Below are 20579 nucleotides of genomic sequence, written 5' to 3' on the forward strand. Positions count from 1 at the left end.
TTTGAATGCATTTCGAAATCAACAGATGAGGTAACTGCTGCCATACCATTCCATCATTATTTTAATTTTGTTTCAGTTCGTAGCTCTTCTAAATATTTTTCAAGCTGCTTAGTTCAGTTTAGCAATAATACGATATGCCAATATATCATTCAATATAATTGATATCAAGTTATTGGAGTTCTGCGAATCGAAACTATTGCCTGCGCTAACAAGAGCATTAGGAGTTCAGTCGTAACCCTTTTCCTCCCATCGAAATATTTTCCCAGCTTTGAGTGATTTTATTTGGCGCTTGTTTTTCCTTCCTTTTCATTTTTTTTTATTTTTGGTAGGAGACGCCTGCAGCTTTTGAACTCGACGCGTTTTTCTTATGGCTGTTAATAGACAGCAGTGAGTTTTTGAAGTGGGTCTCTGTTTCTTCGTCCCGTTTTTTGGGTTCTGTTTTGTGTTGTCTGATGCTTTTTTTTCGGCTTATTTTTTTCGCTTTTCCAGCTTTCCCAGTTGCTGAGTTATGATGGCAAACGTGCTTTTGAGCTTCTGTTTATGTTTTTGTGAGTGTGTGTTGCGCTTGGCCTAATATTTTTAAAGGGGGCATCTTAAAGATTTCACATGAATAACTAAAATCTATAAATTTTTGATTTCACTTTGGCAAAAAAGAACGGAGCGAGAAAACAAGAGTGCACTAAGTAAAAAATATTATTTTTTCCAAGGCGAAATGCCAATAAGTTACAAGCAGCCGAAAAACTTGAGAGTTTTCGGCTTCGATGAGGGATGATAAACGTATACAAGGACGTGGAAATCGGGGGGGAGGCGAGGAGTTGTGCAACATACAAAGGTGCCACAGCAACAACAACAAAAGCATCAGAGGGAAGCCGGAAAATTCGGAACAGTCAAGTGTAAGGGTAAAGAAGGGGGTGTGGGGGAGAAAAATGTAGGAAGCGCAGAAGGGTGTAGAAAATTTCATAAAAAACTTCTATGAAAAGTTTATTTTTTGTTCGCTATTTGGTTGTTGTAAAAGTTTTTCGAAAAATTCTTATTTAAACTCCGCTTCAAGTGCAATAAAGACGAGTTGAAAAGAGTTTGATATACAGTCTGTTTTAAAATATTAATACCCACTGATGGATGTACGAAATATTGTTTAGACCCAATATTAAATTAAAACGTAGGTGGTAACAAAACAATAATTTTTATAAATGTCAAATATTTTCTTTTGGCATTTTAAACAAATTTTGTGGTCCGATTTAGTAGTCAAAAGGTGTCAAATTCGCTGTGGGCCATTTTTCATTCGGCAATTGACCTACGGATCGGAGACAGACTGTACCCTGAAGCATTGGAGTTTCATTTTAAAACAAAAGTCCCCTCAACAAAAAGTTCAAAATAAAGGAAGAGAACATCCGAAGCAACAATGGGGAAAAATAAAGTTGGCTTATTGAAAAATGCTAGAAGGAAATAAAGGGGGGAATAACAGTTTTTTAGCGAATAGAAAAATGCTAACAAACTTGATGCACACCGACAATGACATCCAGAATTACAACAACAAATAAAGTTGGGTTCTACGTAAGGAGTCAACTATATAAATAACAACAAAGAAAAATGGCTGCACAGAGAAAAAATTAGATAATTTGTTATTTACCAGATCATATAAAGAAAGATATTTAGGTAGTATTCCATATTTTTGGGATATCTTTCTTAAAGTGACATTTTTCTCTGTGCATTGCTTTAGGATATTTTGGAATTAACTTACGAAAATCAGCTTGTTCGGCGCTGCAATCCGGTTGTCCATGCTCCACTTCCGTTTCCGGTGCGATCCAATCGGTACTTCCGTTGCCACCGCCCTCCAAATTGACCTCAAAACTCGATCCCATTTTCGGCGAGTGTAGGAATGCCTCACGAATGCGCTTCTGACCCATCAAACGGCTGAGCACGCGAACTCGACTGCTCCGCCTTTCCGATAGGGCCACGCCCACTCCGCCAGCGCCACCGCCCCCTGCGATGCCCACTCGCACTAGAGTGGCGCCACCTGGCGGTGACTTTTCATCGACGTTCGCCGCCCGATTTTGCGAATTCCCCATGTTGATGTGGTCGCGCTGCGAAGGGAGTTTAAAAATCAATTAAAAAACTTTTCAATCAGTCGCATTGTTTGCTCTGGGCTTCCAACAATTTTTTTCCATTCAATTTTACCAGAAATACTCAATGAATTTGTGAAGGATTGCAGAGTGAAAATTTAAGAGACCGAAAAAATCGTGATGCAAAATAAGTTTAAGACAACTTAAATTATAATATTTTCAACTAAGTAAGTGAAACACAAATACAGATTTGTGGTCTCCTTCTGCTGTCCCTTGGAAACAAAATTAGCAATATAAAGAATAGGAGGATATAAAATGTAATTAAAAAAAGTATATGAAAGTATTGTTGTAAAGTATTTAAAATTCGCCAAGGCAAACAGCTAAATTGCAGACTTTTTTTGTCTGCTTTCGAGAGGTAAAAACTTTCTGTTGCGAAAATGTTGCAGAAATATGAAATGAATTAGTTGCACTGGTAGCTGAAGGGGTCTGTGACGGTTGACAAAAAGTTCCTATTTTATTTGTTTGATTTCTAAAGCCAAGTTTATTTCCTGGGAATGGGAAAAGTGGCGGTGAGATGCCTTTGCGGCCGACTTCTGTTGCCCTGTGTCAATAGTCGAATGGCACCCGAGGCCATCGAAATTGCAGGTGCATCTGAATGGGAAATCGTTGTTCTGCTCCTCATTTTCCGCCGCAACTGAAAATTGAACTTTTACTTTTTCGCAAGTTTGGACAACAGTTGCAGAAATTTTGCACCAATAATGATCATCAATGATAGATTTGGGGTTCTTTGACAAGAGGTCAGGGAATAACCTTTGTTGGTCACCTCTCAGGCGATCGATTCGGTGAAATGTTCTGGCTGAAATTCATTTGCATGTTGTAAAAGTTTTCGATTTCAAGGTTTGCAAAAGTATTTTCAGAAATGACAAATTTAGTCTTGAAACTAAGATAAATGAGTAATTTATAAAATTATTTGGATAAATCAACCGCAGTTCTTTTTTTTTTGTAAAAGAGAAACAATTTCCAACATAATTGCTTCATATACTTTTATTTGTTCGCCTCACACCCAACTTGTTATCAATAAATATGCCCCTGCTTATCTCTAACTCAAATATATAGGTAAATTTGCACTTTTGTCCACGGTTAACACCCGATAAAGTCGCCTTCATCGTTGTGGCTATCATACAATTCAAGTTCAATGACATAATATTTCTCATTTCTATCAAAATATTCTACTTTATTTTTATCACATAGGGTGAGAATTAATTTCGAGAGAGAAAGAAATCTTAAAACTCACGGATGTCTCATAAATCACAATAAAAGCAAATTAGGAAATTTTTTATCGGATGGGCCAAAAGAAGGAACCTTGCTTTTATTAGGCCTCGAAAAATGGTCGACTAATTGAAATACTCCAAGGGAAAAAAGGGAGAGGTGTTAAAAATTGTTCGCCAAAATTAATTGGCTGCAATAAATTGCTGCCTGTTGTCCGCCCACGTGACTCATTTTGAGCTCCTTGTTCCTTATTTGTTGTTCTTTCTTCCTTTGGGGATAATTTCTACCGGCAGGACATGAATTTAAATACCCTTTTTGTTAAGGATAATTTGGGAATTTAGATTTTGTTTAAATATCTCCTATTCTTGGCTGTGCTGTATATTTCTATTACCATGAAATACATAAATGCAACAAGCTTTTTTAAATAATTATCTTCAATTACTATAAATTTTATGAGCTAAGCTGTTTGAAATATGTATATTAATATTACATTTAATTCTCATATGAAATCCATATTTCTAAGAAATATTAATAATTTGTTTTCAGGGGTGTTTAGTATGGTTTTTTTCTGTTTTTCTCCCAGCTTTTCAATGTTTCTTGTCCTTCACACAAATCAGAATTCAATTATGAGAAAAATTAAAGCATAAGGTGTAATAAGGGGATAAGCGGTGGGGGAGGTGAAACGAGGCATTTACAAAGGAAAAGCACGGGAAACACATTTTCTTAATTGTGTCAAAAGCGCAATTTTGTGCAATTTGTGTGAAATGAAAACGAAAGTGAGTCTCACAAAAGTCCATATATACATACGTATATATACATATATATTTATATGAAGGTAAGGCAAAAGCTTACGCATCTAAAACTCACACCCACCGGTTGAAAAGGGAGGGCTACACCAGTGATTTTCCCTCTCTTTTTTCCGGTGCAATTTGTTGGACAAATCTGGTTTCCTTTTATTTTTATTTCACGGGCGCGGCAAACTTAAATTTCTCTCTTTCGCTCGCTTTTCCTCTATTTTTATTTTGATTGTGTTGCGGGGGTTTTTTGCCCCTCTGCTTCAGCTAATGCGTCAGTTTCGTGAGGTTTTCTATTTCCGGAGGGTTTTCACTGGGGTTTCACTCGAAATTCGGTTGATTAGCTCTGCACTCTAACAAATATCCGTTTCCGCAGCGCGTTTATGGCATTTCTTTGGCGCATTATACCACGTTATTCACTATTTAGTTGCAAAGTGCAGGAAAAGCTGAAAATGCAACTGCAGCTGTCAGATGAAGTGTCACAACAAATCGGCAGCCGAAGGAAAAGCCGAGTGCCAACCAGCTGACTCACGGTCCTAGGACAACAAATACACTCAGTGGCAACACGAGGCTCCAGCGGGAAAAATCGATGGCACACTGACTGAAGCACCCGCGAAAACCGAGAACCTGTCTCGCCGAGAGAGAAAACCCCAGAGAACCCATTGTGTGTTTCAGTGTTTTCGGGGAGAGAACCAGAGAACTCGGCCTGATAACAGCTGAGCGACTGTGTTATGGTTTCGTTTATTACGGGGCACTTTTCGGCTACGACTGTGAGCTTTCCAGACTTGCTTAATACCCTGTCTTGAGTGAGGATATAGAGGATTTGGATTTTCCATTCAAATATTTATTAACTGACGGAAGAGTCACTAGCTAGATGTTAGCAAAAAAAGCTAAATAAATAGGTATTGCAAAATAATAAGCAAATGGTTTTTTGATTAAGCTACCTAAAATATATATAGGTAAGAAATATTAAAAAAATGCATATGTAGAATCACTTTTCGCTTTGGTTTTTGAAAGCTACTTGTCATCAAAACGAAACCATATTACCGAAATGAAATGATAGTGATGTAATTTGCATTATATCACAAAGTAATATTTTTTTTATATACTTGGGAGCGTCAGTCACTCCTTCAATTAGTCATTATAACCTTCTCGGTTATATCAGTTTCGGGGGTTTCCACTAGAGATCGCCTTTAAAGTAGAACAATCATATCCATTGCTTCATTAGCATGGGCGTGCATTGGGGATTTTGTTTTGGGGTTACGATTTCAACTTGCCATGAGTCATTGCCGGGCACAATCAACGGACACTCAAATCGCACACGGATATAAAACATTGGAGCCCCACCAATACAAATGCGACTGGTCCCCGGGCAATTGCAATTGTGATTTTATGAGACTTTCCGGGCGCTTCTGTGGGCGAATTCGAGCATCGACTACACGGATAATTACTACTACTTAGTCACTGCGTCATATATATATTTATTCCAGTTTACAAAAAATTAAATTCTTCTTAAAAACCATTAGAAATGCCCTTTCCAATAATTACTAAACAATATTTAAATTTTAAATTAAGAAGAATTTTAAACAAATTTTATAAATATTGAAAAAGTAAGGTTTTATAAAAGATATATTCATTTCTTTAACTATAGCAGCATTAACTTATTAAATTTAATAATTTATAAATACATTGAAACACATACATAAATTTCTTGCAGTGTAGCAATGCTTATCGAGCCTACCTATCTCATTTTCGGTTCGCATTTCTCTTTTCAACCTTTGGGCAGTGCGAATAAACGGACTTTGCGTACATAAAAATACAATTCTATTCACTCATTATTAATGCGACAATAAAATGTTGCAGCTTAAATTAATGATTAAGGAGGCGAATTCGAGCGAGTAAGAGTTCCCATTTATCGAACGATGATGTAACATTTTTAATGATTTTCTACTCTTTACTATATAGAGTTTTTCTGCCTTCAAAAATTTATCCAATGCGAAAAGAAATTGAGTGCGAAAATCTATAAGTAAATATTTCTTACAAATAAATAAAGCCGACTTTGGTTAGCGTATTTGAAAAAGTTTTTTTGTTCAAACGATAATTTTTACGTCTTCGCACATTCTTGTTGGTCTTTTTTTGGGTCATGAGCATGTGTGTGAATTGAATTGATTGGTGTTGCACGAGTAGCTGCACCAGAAAAAAATGTTGGATTTATTTTCTACAATAACACACAAATTAATAGCTATATAAATAGCACTAATGATTTTTATTAGAATTATAAAAAAATATATTTAATTATGTACATTATTTATCTAATTCTTCTTTGATATATGGGGTTTGTTGTGTTTCATTCAGTTCATTTGTAGGTTCCACTTCGTTGATAAGCCGTTTATTGCTTTGATAAGCCGACTTTTGGATGGACAAATGGACAGACTGACAACTGGCCACTCTTTGCTGGGGTCACGTGCTCGCAATCGGCTTAGATTTATGCATTTCGTAACTCATTAGCCGACTCAGATGCGATTTGCTCCACTAACGAAGGCAGAATCGCAGCTATGAAACAGCCTTTTTAATTAGTCCTTGAAAGATTTCCCAATTTAATTGGACCTAATGCATGCTGGGGAATGGGGAATGGGGAAATGTGCCACGCAAAAGTTCGCTACTCGCAATGTTGCAACTTGGATCTGGGGTTTTGGGACTGGCTTGGATTTTAATTAATTTTACACGACATCTTCGGTGTGCGGAGGCCCTGGGAATGCATTTTGACACATTGTTTGACAAATTGCCAGACGCCGGGGACACACAGATACACCTCGCACACACACCTCGCCAACAAAAGATACACCCCGAAGGATCCGGAAAAAGTCGGCAAAGACAGGAGCTGCAGGTAAGAGAATCATCAAAGCTAAACTTGACGGCAACTTGTGCCGTTGACGCACAAGTTTAATGCCAAAGGGCAACGTAAAGCTTCTGGCGAGGCAGTCCACAAATTCAAAAGATCCAGAAGCGGTGGTTGAAAGGGGTATGGAAGAAAACATACAAATTTCCCTAAACTGCATAAATAACTTCTTATTTAAGATAAATGTGCATATTGAAGTCCAAGATAGATCGTAAGATATGAAGCTTAGACTCAGTATTATATGTTTTGGTTTCAATGGCAATTCCCTTCTATGGACCGCAGCAAAAACGATTTGTAGCTACATAAGATTTGTACCCCTTTTGTTGCGCCTCTGTCAGCCATTCGCAGGTGCAGTGAACACAACTATGTTGCACTAACGGCGCTTTCTGGCAGTGCGCAAAATGTCGCCGCAACAGGGCGTATGAACAACGTCTGATCCGAGCACAAATAGATTCGATGGCAACAACAACCATCAGCTGGCCGGAGCATCCAGTACGCTATAGGGGCACCTAAAACGCCCCCTTTTGCCCCGTTTTCCACCCCCTTCGATGCTATGACAAAGTCAGTTATGGTCAATAAAAAGCAATGCGACTATGAGAAAGCGCTGGCAATCCGGCTGGGGATCCAGCTGCTGCGATGTGGGTACACTTTTCGCTGTATACCTGTCTTTCGGATTGGAAAATGGGGGATACGATATAGGCCTCGGCCTACGGACAGCAGATGGCGCAGCCCAAAGATTAATTTCTCGGCAATAGATATTATAGCGCAATACATAAAAGTCGTACTACAAATTGGACTGACAAAAACCGAATTTGTGTGTACCTCGAAAAATGAGCAGAAATGCAACCTCACTGCAAATATAAACCACTTTTGGGCTCTCTGAAATTATTTTTGACCAAAAAAATGTGCGCGTGTTGCGACGAAATGAAAATTATTTTAAATTATAGCCGTGCCGCCCCAATCCAGCAGCCACCACAACCACATATTACCCCAAAAATGCCAGAGACAGGTAACCCAAATGCATTCTGGTTGCAGTGGAAACACATTTTGCACGTTTTGTAGATACAAGTGGGTCTCATTTTTCTTTGCGCCGAGTTAATTTCAACAGTGAAAATCATTTTCGAAACGTTGAGTGAGGTGGGGGTTCAAAATGCAACTTAAAAATCTTAAAAATCACAACTTGTTTCAAAAAACGTGCCTTAAATATGAAGTCTTACTTCCTAATTCTTGTAAGTCTGCGAAGGATTATGTTCCTCTCTCTTTTTCATACAGCATAATGGTCAAAAGTGTGATTCCTACTGGATTGCTATGGCGATTCCTGTAGCAATGACACATCACCGACACGGGGGCTCACCCACACTGATACCTCGGCACACATACACATACACACATACACACCAATAGACAGACAGTTGGGGGGCATTCGCATCGGACACCATTCGCAGAGCTGCAACTTTAATTGCTTTGGTGGTTTGTGCCAAATTAGATTCTGCGGTTTTGTCGCGTCGCCAATCCGGTAATCGAGGGTGTACTGTACGAGGGGGTACGAGGGTACACGGGTATTTGAGGTGGTGTCTTGGCCATGGCCTTTTCCCCAAACTCCAGCGAACTGAAGCCAAAAGCTGACGCTGACGCCCATCAATTAAACTTGTCAATGAGAATGCGATGCAACAGCAAGAACAGCAGAAATAGCGACAAGAACCCCGGGAATAAGAACTAATGGTAAATGGTAAAGGGTACGAGGCTATGGTGGCTAAAACAAGGGTTATTGAAGGGAGCTTGAAACCAAACTAAATCGACTGAAAGTTAACTACATTTCACCCGCTTCACTGGCATTCAAATTAGGTTTCTGTGCGAGACGTGTATATGGGTAATTTGATTGGAGTTTTAGAAATTGAATTCTTGCATGTTTCAAGAAATAATTATCGATTGTGTCACGGAAATTGGGAAATGTATCCATAAGTATGCAAAAGTATATTTTTTGCGCGAAAATCTGATTGAAATCATCTAGCTCTCAATTGTGCTATTATTATAAGTCCATGGTTGAGAAACATAGGATTCTTTCATTGAAGAAATTAGTATATTAAAACTTGTACTTTAAGGTCGCTTTAATATTTAAAACTGCCCCAGGCAGCCAAGAGTACTTCTGAATGCAATCAACAAGGTCCCAGGTATTAGTGGCTCCACATACGCAAGTCGTGTAAATATTATTCCACTTTCCGTTGAATTTTGAATATTTGAAAAGGAATCTAAGCAAAAAATGCCAGCCGTCTACCGAAATTTCCATTTCTCAAAAGCCGCCGGCCATTGACATGACTCTCGGACTTATCCTGTTGTTCGGTCGTGTCGTTATGGACTGTGTCCTATCTACCATCTTAACAATTGTGCATACCAAGAAATTGATTTATTTTTGTTTACGCCAAAACAGCAAAAAGTTTACCACATTTTCTGCTCCTTCTCCTTAGTTTGCCTTTGGCCAAGTTTTAGTTGGCTTATTGCTGCTTACAGTCTGCACTGAAAACTCTAACTGCCACAGGATTTTACATATTTTCTCTAACCATTACTTGGTGGTCCCTTTTCTGATTTTCCCAGGAGATAACTATAATACTTCTATAATTATAAACTTAACTTATACTTGGTATGACATAGTTTACTTCTCTCTGTGTAGAGCTTCGTTATCCGCTTCTTGCGAACAGTCGGTCTAATCCTAATGCTCCCTAATTACATTGGCCAGCAAGTCAACACAGTCTAGGCCAAGTTTCCCCCTGCCTAGTTGAGTTGGTCATGTCGCTATCTGCTTTCCAGCCCGCTTATCATTTTTTAGCCTCATCCTAAGACACTCCTAATTATTGGCCCTCTGGCGAAGAATTCGGCCAGTGAACTGACTGTTCTGGATTCCTTCTTTGGCCGTTGAGCCGTGTTTATGCGATGCGACGACACCTGGCGACATCAATTAGGGGGCCGGGAATGAGTTTTCCGAAATGGAAAATGGGGGAAAGCAGGCACCGCCTACTGACCGACAAATGTCAAGATGAGTGCAAATCTCTTTTGGCCTGGAAATCTCAGGTGTTGATAGTGGTGCGATTAAAAAGTTTTATAATCTCATAAATGGAAAGATTTCATTAAATAAAAAATGTATGTATGTATTAAAATTGTATGTATTAACAGAAAACATATAAATATTATTATTTAGTTTTTAATGTTTTACTGTGCCTGCATATATTCTTCAGCTTTGCAAACAAACACACAGTGCCACAGCTTAACAAGCATTTTTATTTATTTTCCTCATATAAAGAATACTTTTTCCTTCTTCCGCGGTGTGGAAATTTATGGAGGGCCCTCGAAATGGCCTACGACCCCTATTCCATCCCCACCTTCCCCCTAAGGGCTGGGGGGTGAAAAAAAAAGTGGGAAAACATCAGACCGGCAAAATGGCGAGCAATAAAAATAATTGCAAATTTCGAAATTTAAGTGGAGGCACGTTTAAAGTGGCGCCTCAGCTCCCTAAGTCTCCAGCCCTCGCGCCCATATTCGACACTTGCCACACAATGGTGAATGGAACAACAAAATGTTCATTGCAGTGTAAAATCTGCGAATCGCGGGTTTCTTTTTCACTTTAGCCACGGTTTGTGTGTGTTTTTTTGCGTTTTACAATCTGTTTCGCAACTCACGTAAAATATAAGGTAATTTGTGGAAATTTGATGTTTATCGTAAATTGTTTTTTATTTGCACAATGTCACCATTTTGCGGTTTGCCAGCAGCGCAAACCCACACACACACACGCAGACTGACAAGCAACACACACAGTCACACATTGGTGGTCAGAGTTGCCAAGCAGTCAAAAAATAAAATTGCACAAAAGTTGACTTTTAAAGTAAAATAATTGAATACGCTTTTAAAATTAAAAGGGGACTGTTTAAATTATTTAAAATATTATATGTTTTAGCATACTCTTGTTTAAATTTGTTATTGTTATTGATGGTATATTAATGTACAATGCTCAGATAAGTAAAATATATGCAGTCTCTGTAAGGATATCTGACATTCGATCAGAGTTTTTCCCACCTTAATTGTGCGCGCCGAAAAAAGAGCATAGATACGATGGTAAAAACAATTGCAAACATTTTTCAATTTACCTGCAGGGCGGAAACGCCTTTCCTCCGTTTGTTGTTTACTCCGTTTTTTATTGCGTTTTTCTGTGGGCCCGATATTTTGGGCTTAATTGCAACACGAATGCCCCAATGCAGAAGGGCTAACAAAGTGATAGCAATGACCATAAGAGCTGGATAGAGCTCTTCCATTGGGTACATAGTCATCTTTCCCGTATAACCCAAAAACAAAACGAAAAATAACACAAATTTTGACAGAATTTTGTATGACTACTATATCAATTGATTGGTGTAGACGAACTGCTTGTTTTAATTTTCATTTTATTTACTTTATAATTATCGTATATTCTGATTTACATTGTATAATATCGTATATCATTACTTGTCTAGGTTTACAATTAAAATTAGTTTAAATATTTCATTTCACACTAAAAAGGTCAGTAAAATGTTGCAATCGCCTGGCGTGAACATTTCTGTTCTCTCATTTGCTTTTTTTGAGAGCACATTTTAATAGTTTACATTTAGTTTGAGTGGAAATTATAGACCAAACATTGACAAAATGGACAGTTAAACGTAGTCGTACACTTAGATTTAAGTTATTGGCTATTTTGATCATATTTGGTTTTGGATTACAAATACATTTTGGTTTATATCTAGGTGAATATCTGAATAATGCGCGGGTGGTCTGAGTTGGTTCGGGGACTAAATAAAAAATCTTAACTATTTTTAAAACTAATTTGTATTATACATAGTTAAAAGTAAGACCATTAATTAAATAAGCATTACCATTTGAGATGTTACTCAACGCCACAGAAACCCATTCATAAAATACCAATATTTTCACTATTCTAATAATTATTTTCGATTACGCTTTAAACACATTTATTTCAAATCAAATTGCTGCTTGCTAGACTTTCTAAACTCTTTGGTTTACTCTGCTTATCTATTTACAATGTTCTTAAAACTATAATAAATATTCAAGAAGTTTTTATTGCTAAGAGAAATTGATGTAACTTGCATTCAAAAACTAAATGCATTTTATTTCACTAAATTCCGTGCTTCCGTGCGCAAGTCTTCAAACAAAATACTGATACACTTTTCACACATTACGCTTTTTTTTTTGTTTTTTGAACACCAAATCAAATGTATCAATTATGTGGATTTACTCAAATATTTCATAACGGAGCTAAACAAGTATTGGATTAAAGGTATTTCCCCCTTCTTTTATATTTTTTTGCTGTGCAATTGAATATTTTGTGTTTCTTTTTACTATATCACTGAGTGCTCAAGGGTTTTACCAACAATTGAAAACAAGCAAAGAATCTGTACAACTGATTGTTTTTACAATCCATTTCGATTTCATACTTTTGGTGTAGAAAAAATACAGGAAAACGAATCAATATATGTGTAATTTTTGTTTCACCCGCAAGTCGGGAGAAAGTTTTGCAATAGTTGGCTGATGATTTTTCTGTAATCACCTTTTAACGAATAAAGGTGAAAAGTAAATGAAAAGAAAGCGAAAAGTATCTGTAATGAACTTTTCACACAGTTGTAGTTTACAAAATCAGTTTTAAGCTTCCCGCAGTTTAAAATTTAAATCGAATTCGTTTGTGATGTCTGTTGATTATTCCATTTTCCGGCTATTATGATTTTTTTATTTTAAAGATTTTCTCTTTTTGCTAAAAGATACTGTTTGTTTCTATTTGAATTTCCATATTTTGCGGTCTTGTATGACGCTGTGTAGATATTTTAATTTTTTAGCCTATTTATATGTAAATGCAACTCACTTGGACTTTTGACTGGCAGTATTAAATTTTAAAGTTTTTTCCAGTTGCAATTTAATGACTCCATGTCTACTATATACAGATTGCACAGTAAATAAATTGATATTTTGTGCTCTGATTTTGCCGAACTGAATTGCACGGAGGTCTTTGTGCAATGGCAAATTAATTTGCAAATTTACACAATCTAATTTTAGGTCACCGAGGGACCCAGACGACCAATTGTTAATTTGTAATTACAATTTTTGCATTATTATTGCTTGCCGACAATGCGAACAATTGAAATTAGCAGCGCAATTAGTCGAACCGAGCAAACAAATATTCGTTCCAATTTAACGCCCCAATGGAGACAAAAGCTAATGAGGAGTCGAAAACTTTTGCCAACCTTTCCCCCTTTTCGCATTGTGTCGAAGTTTGATTTTTATTGGTCATGTTTGTTTTGCATTTTGGGCTGAATGGGCGGAAAAGCAATTAAATGGACATTTTGTGTCTTTTATTTGATTTAAACGAGAACAATTTCCATATTTTAAAAAAAAAACAGGCATAGAAACCTCAAAGGTGGCTTTTGTGTTTGGCTGTCGGTTTAACAATGATTTGACCAGAATATTATGGCGGTAGTTTTGCAGTTTGTCGCCACGAACCTCAATATTTTGGCCACATTTTTGAATGACTATGTATTGCATTATTATTTAAAAATAAGTAGAATAGGCGGTGAGCAAAATAACGTGGGTTTAATCAGAAAACTGGATTAGATTCTCTCTTGAACATTTTATATTAAAAATGTACTGATCAATTTAAAAAAAAACGCATTATATAAACATTAAATAGTCTAGAAAGTATAAATTATAAAAATTCATAAGTCACATGTGAATATAATTATAGGAAATCTCACTTGAAAATTAGAAAGTAAGAAATCGATCTTAAACTTAAACTGCCGTTGGAAAATTTTGACTTTTTTTAATTCTATTTATTTCTTAACATACTTGGAGTTGTAGTTACTACTCTTTTTCGTATTTTTTGTCGGTTCTTCACTTATACAGAACTCTTTCTTGTTTTTTTGGTCGAAATAGGCGAGTTATTTTGTATTTTGCATATAATTTTAGCATTGCAAGCAATTTTGACGCCACTTAAACAGCTAAAAAGTTTATTTTAGTTTATGATTATTTGCTTGTGTTTTAATTTTTGTTTTTTATTTTTTTGTGTTTACTTACTCAAATGCTTATTTCGAAATGTATTTGGTTGCCTTTTTTTGTTTTCTCTTGTTCTTGTTGTCTCTTAACTGGCAATTAGTTTAATTTGCCAAATCCTGTATTATATCCGCTGCAATGAGAGAGGCAAAAATCGATTTGCGTTTAGTGCGATTTAAGCTCATTAATAAATAATGGTGAAATATGCAATTTAAATTAATTAATGCGTGTGTGAGCGCTGGGTTGTTCCACTAAGCTATTAATTTGCGAAAAAAATAAGAGATGCGTTTTGTTTTTATGAACCTATTTCATTGGGATTTTAAGATTGGGGTCAAACGAATGCTTGCATTATATTTTTATATTTATATTTATATTTATAGAAATTCGCTGGTATTGCATTTGCATTCAATCAGCATAATGCGCTGCTGAATGGGCCGAATGCAGTTGTATTTATTTTATTTCTATGTATCCTCCATCATATTTCAACCGCATTTTATTCAATGCATTTATATCCTATCCATCCATATTATGTGTGACTTGAGGCGTGTTGAACGTTGCCATCTCGAAAACTCGGCTCAAATGCCAAAACACTTCACATCCGCCGAGGTGCGAGACTTTTAGGAAAATATTTTCCTCCCTTTCGCTGATTCGAGGCGACACTTTATGCACTTTGACTTGCCTCTGACAATTGCACGACTTTTGCATAAATACATTTTCTGAATTTTCCGAGTCAAGTGGTGGTGGTGGTGGTGGAAATTCTCGTTCGCGCATCTCGCACACAATAAAATACTTTCGAATGCGTTTCTGATGCATTCTGAATGCGTGGCGTTGCGCGAAGTGAAAATGTATCTGATCGCAAAAGCCGCAATGCATTTTCCGCACAGATTTTCCCCGGCTTTCAGTATGTCTCGCTTGCCGCCCCACAAAAACTCAATTAACGCTTTTCGGTTTCCTTTCACAAAATGTGACACAGTCGTTTGAGCTTTATGTTTGACCGCTTGTTGGTATGTTTCATTACCTAATAAACATTTTATGAGCTCGGCCAGTTGGTCACACACAGTAAGCAGTAAGCAACGGGCCAAATTGGCAAATTGTTTGAAAAGATGCATTACACGCGGTGAGTCCTTCCCTTGTTTTCCATTTTATGTCTGCTCCTTTTCGCCATTTTCCACCCCCTATCCATCGCTTGGCTCGCCTTTCAGCCAACCATTTTGACCAGGCCATAATTAACAAGCTGCAAAGCGGCTCCAATGGGCTGGCAATGAGTTTCCCGTTTTAATTTCTTACTTATCGCTTTATTTTTCGAGGGTAAGGGTGAAGCGATATGCTTGTTAAAACTGTTAAATATTTTAATAAAATGTATATTAAGCCTTTGATCTATAGGAAATTAATCAACTCTATATATAAGCATATACAATACTATTCCTATTATTATTGTTGCTTATGCGCTATTATTTTATATGTTAATTGAATACAGTTTGAGTTATAGCAGCTAGGGTATTCTGAGATCGTTGTAATTCAATTGCTGTTCCGCCCACTATAAAGTCGGTTAATGTTGACCCCATTACAACCCAGAAACTGTGTTCTTCACCCCCATCTGCCCATTTCCCCCATCTGCAGGACCAGCGTGATGATAGTCCGATGGCTTTTGTTGGCCCATAAAACATGTTTGCCGCCTATAAGATGCGTTCAGTTGCTGTAGGATGCTGTACTCCGTATTGCTACCTGAACTTACTCCCCAACCAGCCCCAGCCCAGCCCCAAATGCTTTTGCACTGCTCTTGTATTTATGCCTATGAATATTTCATTTAATTGAAGCGCATTCATTACCAACCACACAGAGCAAACAACAACCGCCTCGCTTCCTCACTTCCGCCCGTTGCCCCTGCAACGCCACACTTTTGGCGTTGTAATTAAAATAAATTTATTACGTAAAATGTTTTGCCAAAAAATTTGTCGAAAGTTGTGGCTTTCGCCCCGTGGCGTAATAAATAATGTGGTAGGTGTGTGCGTCGGTGTATCTGTGTGAATGTATGTTTAATGATCTTTGTACTCGCTGTTTTTGCCACCGTCGCCGTACGGAAATTGATGCGGTTAATATGCTTCCACTTGTTAATTTTTGCATTTCGTTTTGTATTTGCAAAAGCCACAAAATCATACAAATAGAGATACGCACAGGGAATGCAAATAGAAACCGATAACAAAAAGCTAAATCTAATCAACAGGAATAACAAACCAACCGAGCGAGCAACCAACAAATTTAATGGATAACCAAAAATTTATGATTACCGCCCATTTGATTTGTCTAACCGAATTTTTCAATATTCATGTAAACATGTGCTGGAAAATGTGTTGCATTGATTTTCGAAAGGGAAATGAGTCTCTATTGGTCTTCATGTAATTTAATTTTAAATTTAATTTTAAATGGCAACTAATGGGTGGATGGTGCCAATGTGTTCTTCAATAAAGAATTCAGTTCTAGATAATTGAAATTCTTTATACATTTTATTTAATTTTTTATGTTTCTTAAAGTTGAGTTACTAATACGGGTAATTAATGCAATGCATTTGTTGCTAAATGTAGAGTTCTTTCATTTCGCAATCCAATGAAATCAACTTCTGCTCTGTGGAAATTCAATCACTCAAATGGCAACTGAAATTCAAGGAATTTCAAACCGGACATCAACACGCTTACTAAGAGAAAATGATATCAGGAACAGCACTAATTGAAATTCACGCTAAAAGCCAACCCGAAAACAACCTGAATTGAATCAACGCACTGCGCTGCAATCCGATATGGCGAATAGAGTAAAGCACTTGAAATAAAAATGTTTGGCACTGCGTAACGCTCTGCGTCATTTGTATTGTTTGAACCGTATACTCACGGTTTCCGCACTTTGAACTACACAGCAAGAACATATTATAATCTTATTAACTAAATATAAATAATATAGAGTATATATAATAAAGTGTCTGAAAGCATGCACCTAAACAGTACGACACCTTTGTGGAGATGCTCAGAAAACAGTTTTACTTAACTTTGCTTGTAATATCCCCAACACAATCTGTTTTTTTTTATCTGTATATGAGGTCCTAGTAGATCCCGCAAATCGCCAATTGAATTGTGCAAATCGAGAAAACTCGCCAGCTCGAAAGCATTGCATACTTTGCAGCGCAATTTCGGGCATAGAAACAACAGCGAAATACTTGGCTTTTTCGCTGTTTTGTTTGATTCTTTTGTTGTTCGCCAGCTCTGGACGCTCATCAAAGTCAGAAACAAGAAGGCATTATAGAGTGGTCGAAAGGACGGAGAGCGGGTTAACAAAAGTCTGCCGGAACCAGAGCTTTTATTGCTTTAAACTGGCACTCGAGCTCCACTTGCAATTCAACTTGAGTCCTGGCCAACAAAAAAGGTGCAGCGACAAAAGAAAAGTGAAGCAACTGTCGGGCTCCTGAGCTCGTCTTCATCTGAAATCCTCTGCTGACACTGCGACAACCCTTTTTACGCCCAAACTGCAACGATTTTGGTTGCGTTTGTGTGCCCTTCGTGGGAAGGGGTATTTACTTTTGATTTCACAGCTGTTAGTCAGATACGTGGGGATTTTCGACCCTGCTTAATAGCAACATATCTACAATTGATGGTATTGTTTAAATGTAAAAGTTTGAACTTTAAGATATTCATTTGAAATATTTTTGTTATCGAACCGAAACATTTTTAGCTTACACCTTTCACAATGCCATAAAATAGTTTATTAAATGACAAAAAATAAGACACATTTTACTTTAATTGTGCTCAACCAAAATTCAGTGAAGTAAGTACTGAAAAGTTTCGCATCAATGATCATCAAGGGTATTTGTGGCTTCGTTTGGACCGCAGCTGTGCATCCTTGCCACTTTTTCTTTTCGCCCATCTTGAGTTGGCATATTTTCGTTTTTTCGGCCCCGCTTTTGTTGCTTTGTGGCCAAAAATGCGGCAAAAAGGGATCTGGCCGAGGAGAGTGGGGGGAAGTCGAGTCTTCGGCCATGGCTTTTGTTTTAATTGAAATGTTTTTGCTACTCCGCTAGCTGCTGTGCGGCAGCAAACTGCAGCTGCTTCCCTCTTCTAAGCCGATTAGAAGCAGTTCATAATGTATGCGGCTAAATATGAATGCTGCCCAGGAAGCTGCTTTCCCCTCACGTTTTCCTCTATCAGAGGTTGAAAAACAATTGTTTTGGTCCATCCTGTGGAGTGGACCGCAATCGCAGTTTCTCCCCCTTTCTCTCTCACTCTCTCTATCGCATTCAGCCTTTGTCTGTCTGTCTAATTGAAGCAGCATTTACTGGATCCCACGGCGTATGCGGAATATGCGCTGGCATACGGGGCGTATGCGGTACGGATATCTTATGCATAACAACACAAAAGTCACGCATACGCCACGTGCACTTTGGTGTTGGTGTGCCAGATAGAGAGAGAGAGAGAGAGAGAGAGAGAGAACGTACTAAAAACCGCAACCATTGCTGAGCGTAAATGCATAGACCATATAGAGCACTCGCAATTGCAATCGCAATCCTTTTTATGCATTCCATGTGGCATTGCGGCCGACAATGGAGAAAGTCAATCAGTTTCTGGTTCGTCGGCGTCGTGCAGGAAAACATTCTATTAGAGGTCGATTTCTGATTAGGATACCAGAAAATCTTCTAATAAATAAGATCTTTAATTAAATCGCTAACTAAAATCGGCGGTCTCTTTTTGCCCTTTTAATAAGCTAGTTGATTAAACCTTTAATGCAATCAAACCACTGTTTTAAAACGTTTTACTGCCACCAGCATTCTGCTTTTCTCCCAGTGCACGCCAGCTCCTGTTTTTATTTATTTCACTTCTCCTACAGCTGGCAGCGTTGTTTGATTTTGATTTTGTGAAATATTTTCAGCTCAGCATTTTACATTTTAAATAGCACTCTCTCCTTCCCACCAGCGAGTCCTTCTCCTTCGCCTTCATCGAAGTTTGTTTTGGTATATTTTCAGTAATTTTAACCCCACCCCCAGATTTTTTTTCTTTTTTCAAAAAAGCAGTGACGATAGTTGTCGCTGCAAGCGATTTTGTTGTTCTTGATAGAGGGCGGAGCACTTTGTAGGAGTTTTTGCAAGGAGGGGCAGACTATGTATTTTATGTGCATTTATCTGTGTGAGCTGCTGTATCCGTCTTCTCTGGCTGCTGCTGCATAAAAGGATGTACAAATGCAAATGCTGTACAGAAATTTAGATGGGATTCGGTGAAAGCATGCTGCACTGTGTGTTTGAAGTGGGGGTAAATGTTCGTGTGTGTGTGTGCTGTCCCTGCCTGGCATTGTGAAAACTCTATTTTGTTTATCCGAACAGCTTCAGCTCGGAGCAACAGCAAAACTCTTGGCCAAACATTTCCCAACACTTAAGTGCATAATCAATCAAACTGATTTCTTAGTCGCCTCAACCGATTTCGGATTTTTGGGCATTGGATTTGTGTCCGGATTGGATTTGTGGATGGATTATTTTCCCAATGAGATTTTATTGTTGCTCGTCGAGCAGCTTGTGCGGCAATAATCTAGTTTTAGATACGAGATTTTCGCAAATTCCACCCAGCATAAATCTGGTATTCTCTGCCTTTATTTCTTCGCTCAAACTGAATGTCATCACCCATTATAAAATGCAACATGTGTTCCAGAAACATGTTGTATGCCTTGAAAGTGCTACTATTTACTTATTACTGCAAACAAGCCGATTTAACTCACAATAAATTATAATAAAATGATAGTAAACTCACCCATTTGCTGAGGAGGCTTCGCCTGCTGCTGCATATCCTTGCGCTGCGGGGGAAGAGGCGGTTGTTTGCCGGATTTCCTCAAAGTTCCGTAACGCTGGGCGGCCTGCAGCATTTCGTGGGGCGCCAGTTGTTGCGTGGGACTGAAACTCTGCTGGCTGAGGGAGCTGGTGACCGTGGGGATGTGCGGCGAATAGCCACTGTAGTCGACCAGGCCACTGAATGCCGACGGTGGTCGCTCCACATAAATCTGCTGCGACTGGGCGGTGGCCATTTGGAGGCGCCACAATGCCTCCTGCGACAGATCCCTGGCGTTACTGTAGTTATTCTCGTTCGAATTGCTGCTTGACCCTGCAAATTACCACATTTCCTTGGATTATTACGGGCCATTTTGGTGGGCAGCTACAGCTAGTATATATATTGTTGTGCAGATGTACCAAGGAAAAATAAGGTGTCGAAAGGTGGGTGCAAAGTGCTTCAGGTGCTTTGCGGTTAGTGGGAAAACTTGAGAGTCACAGTGGCTAATTGGAAAAACACACACTAACATAAACACATCTATACATATTGCAAAAATGGCCGGTCATTCTCATCAGACAGCTGTCCAAAGGATTATTATTACACGGTTTGAATAGCAAATTGTAATGTTAATTTAGTTTCAGCCAGGCTTAATCAAACATGAGCTTATATAGTGCTAAATAATAAG

The 20579-nt window shown here is 38.0% G+C and overlaps 2 protein-coding genes across 4 annotated transcripts in view; both read right to left on the bottom strand.

Moving 5' to 3' along the window:
* Positions 1-11378, bottom strand: part of LOC122619406 (protein cappuccino) — a 30141-nt gene extending 18763 nt beyond the window's left edge. Inside the window, exons 1-2 of one of the 3 annotated variants that reach the window (XM_043796330.1) lie at positions 11162-11378; positions 1742-2084 (exon numbers count right to left, since the gene is read on the bottom strand). In XM_043796330.1, coding sequence (XP_043652265.1) covers positions 1742-2084; positions 11162-11341 — 523 coding nt within the window. In that variant the 5' untranslated portion in view covers positions 11342-11378. The remainder of the gene's footprint in view (positions 1-1741; positions 2085-11161) is intronic. The other 2 variants (XM_043796348.1, XM_043796364.1) reach the window with 2 other exon arrangements.
* Positions 11379-14206: 2828 nt separating this feature from the next.
* LOC122611856 overlaps positions 14207-20579 on the bottom strand; it is a 60641-nt gene continuing 54268 nt past the window's right edge. Inside the window, exons 8-9 of the mRNA XM_043785210.1 lie at positions 19880-20227; positions 14207-14235 (exon numbers count right to left, since the gene is read on the bottom strand). Of these exons, the coding sequence (XP_043641145.1) occupies positions 14207-14235; positions 19880-20227 (377 nt within the window). The remainder of the gene's footprint in view (positions 14236-19879; positions 20228-20579) is intronic.

This window comes from Drosophila teissieri, chromosome 2L (assembly GCF_016746235.2).
Source record: "Drosophila teissieri strain GT53w chromosome 2L, Prin_Dtei_1.1, whole genome shotgun sequence".
Classification (NCBI taxonomy): Eukaryota; Metazoa; Arthropoda; class Insecta; order Diptera; family Drosophilidae; genus Drosophila; species Drosophila teissieri.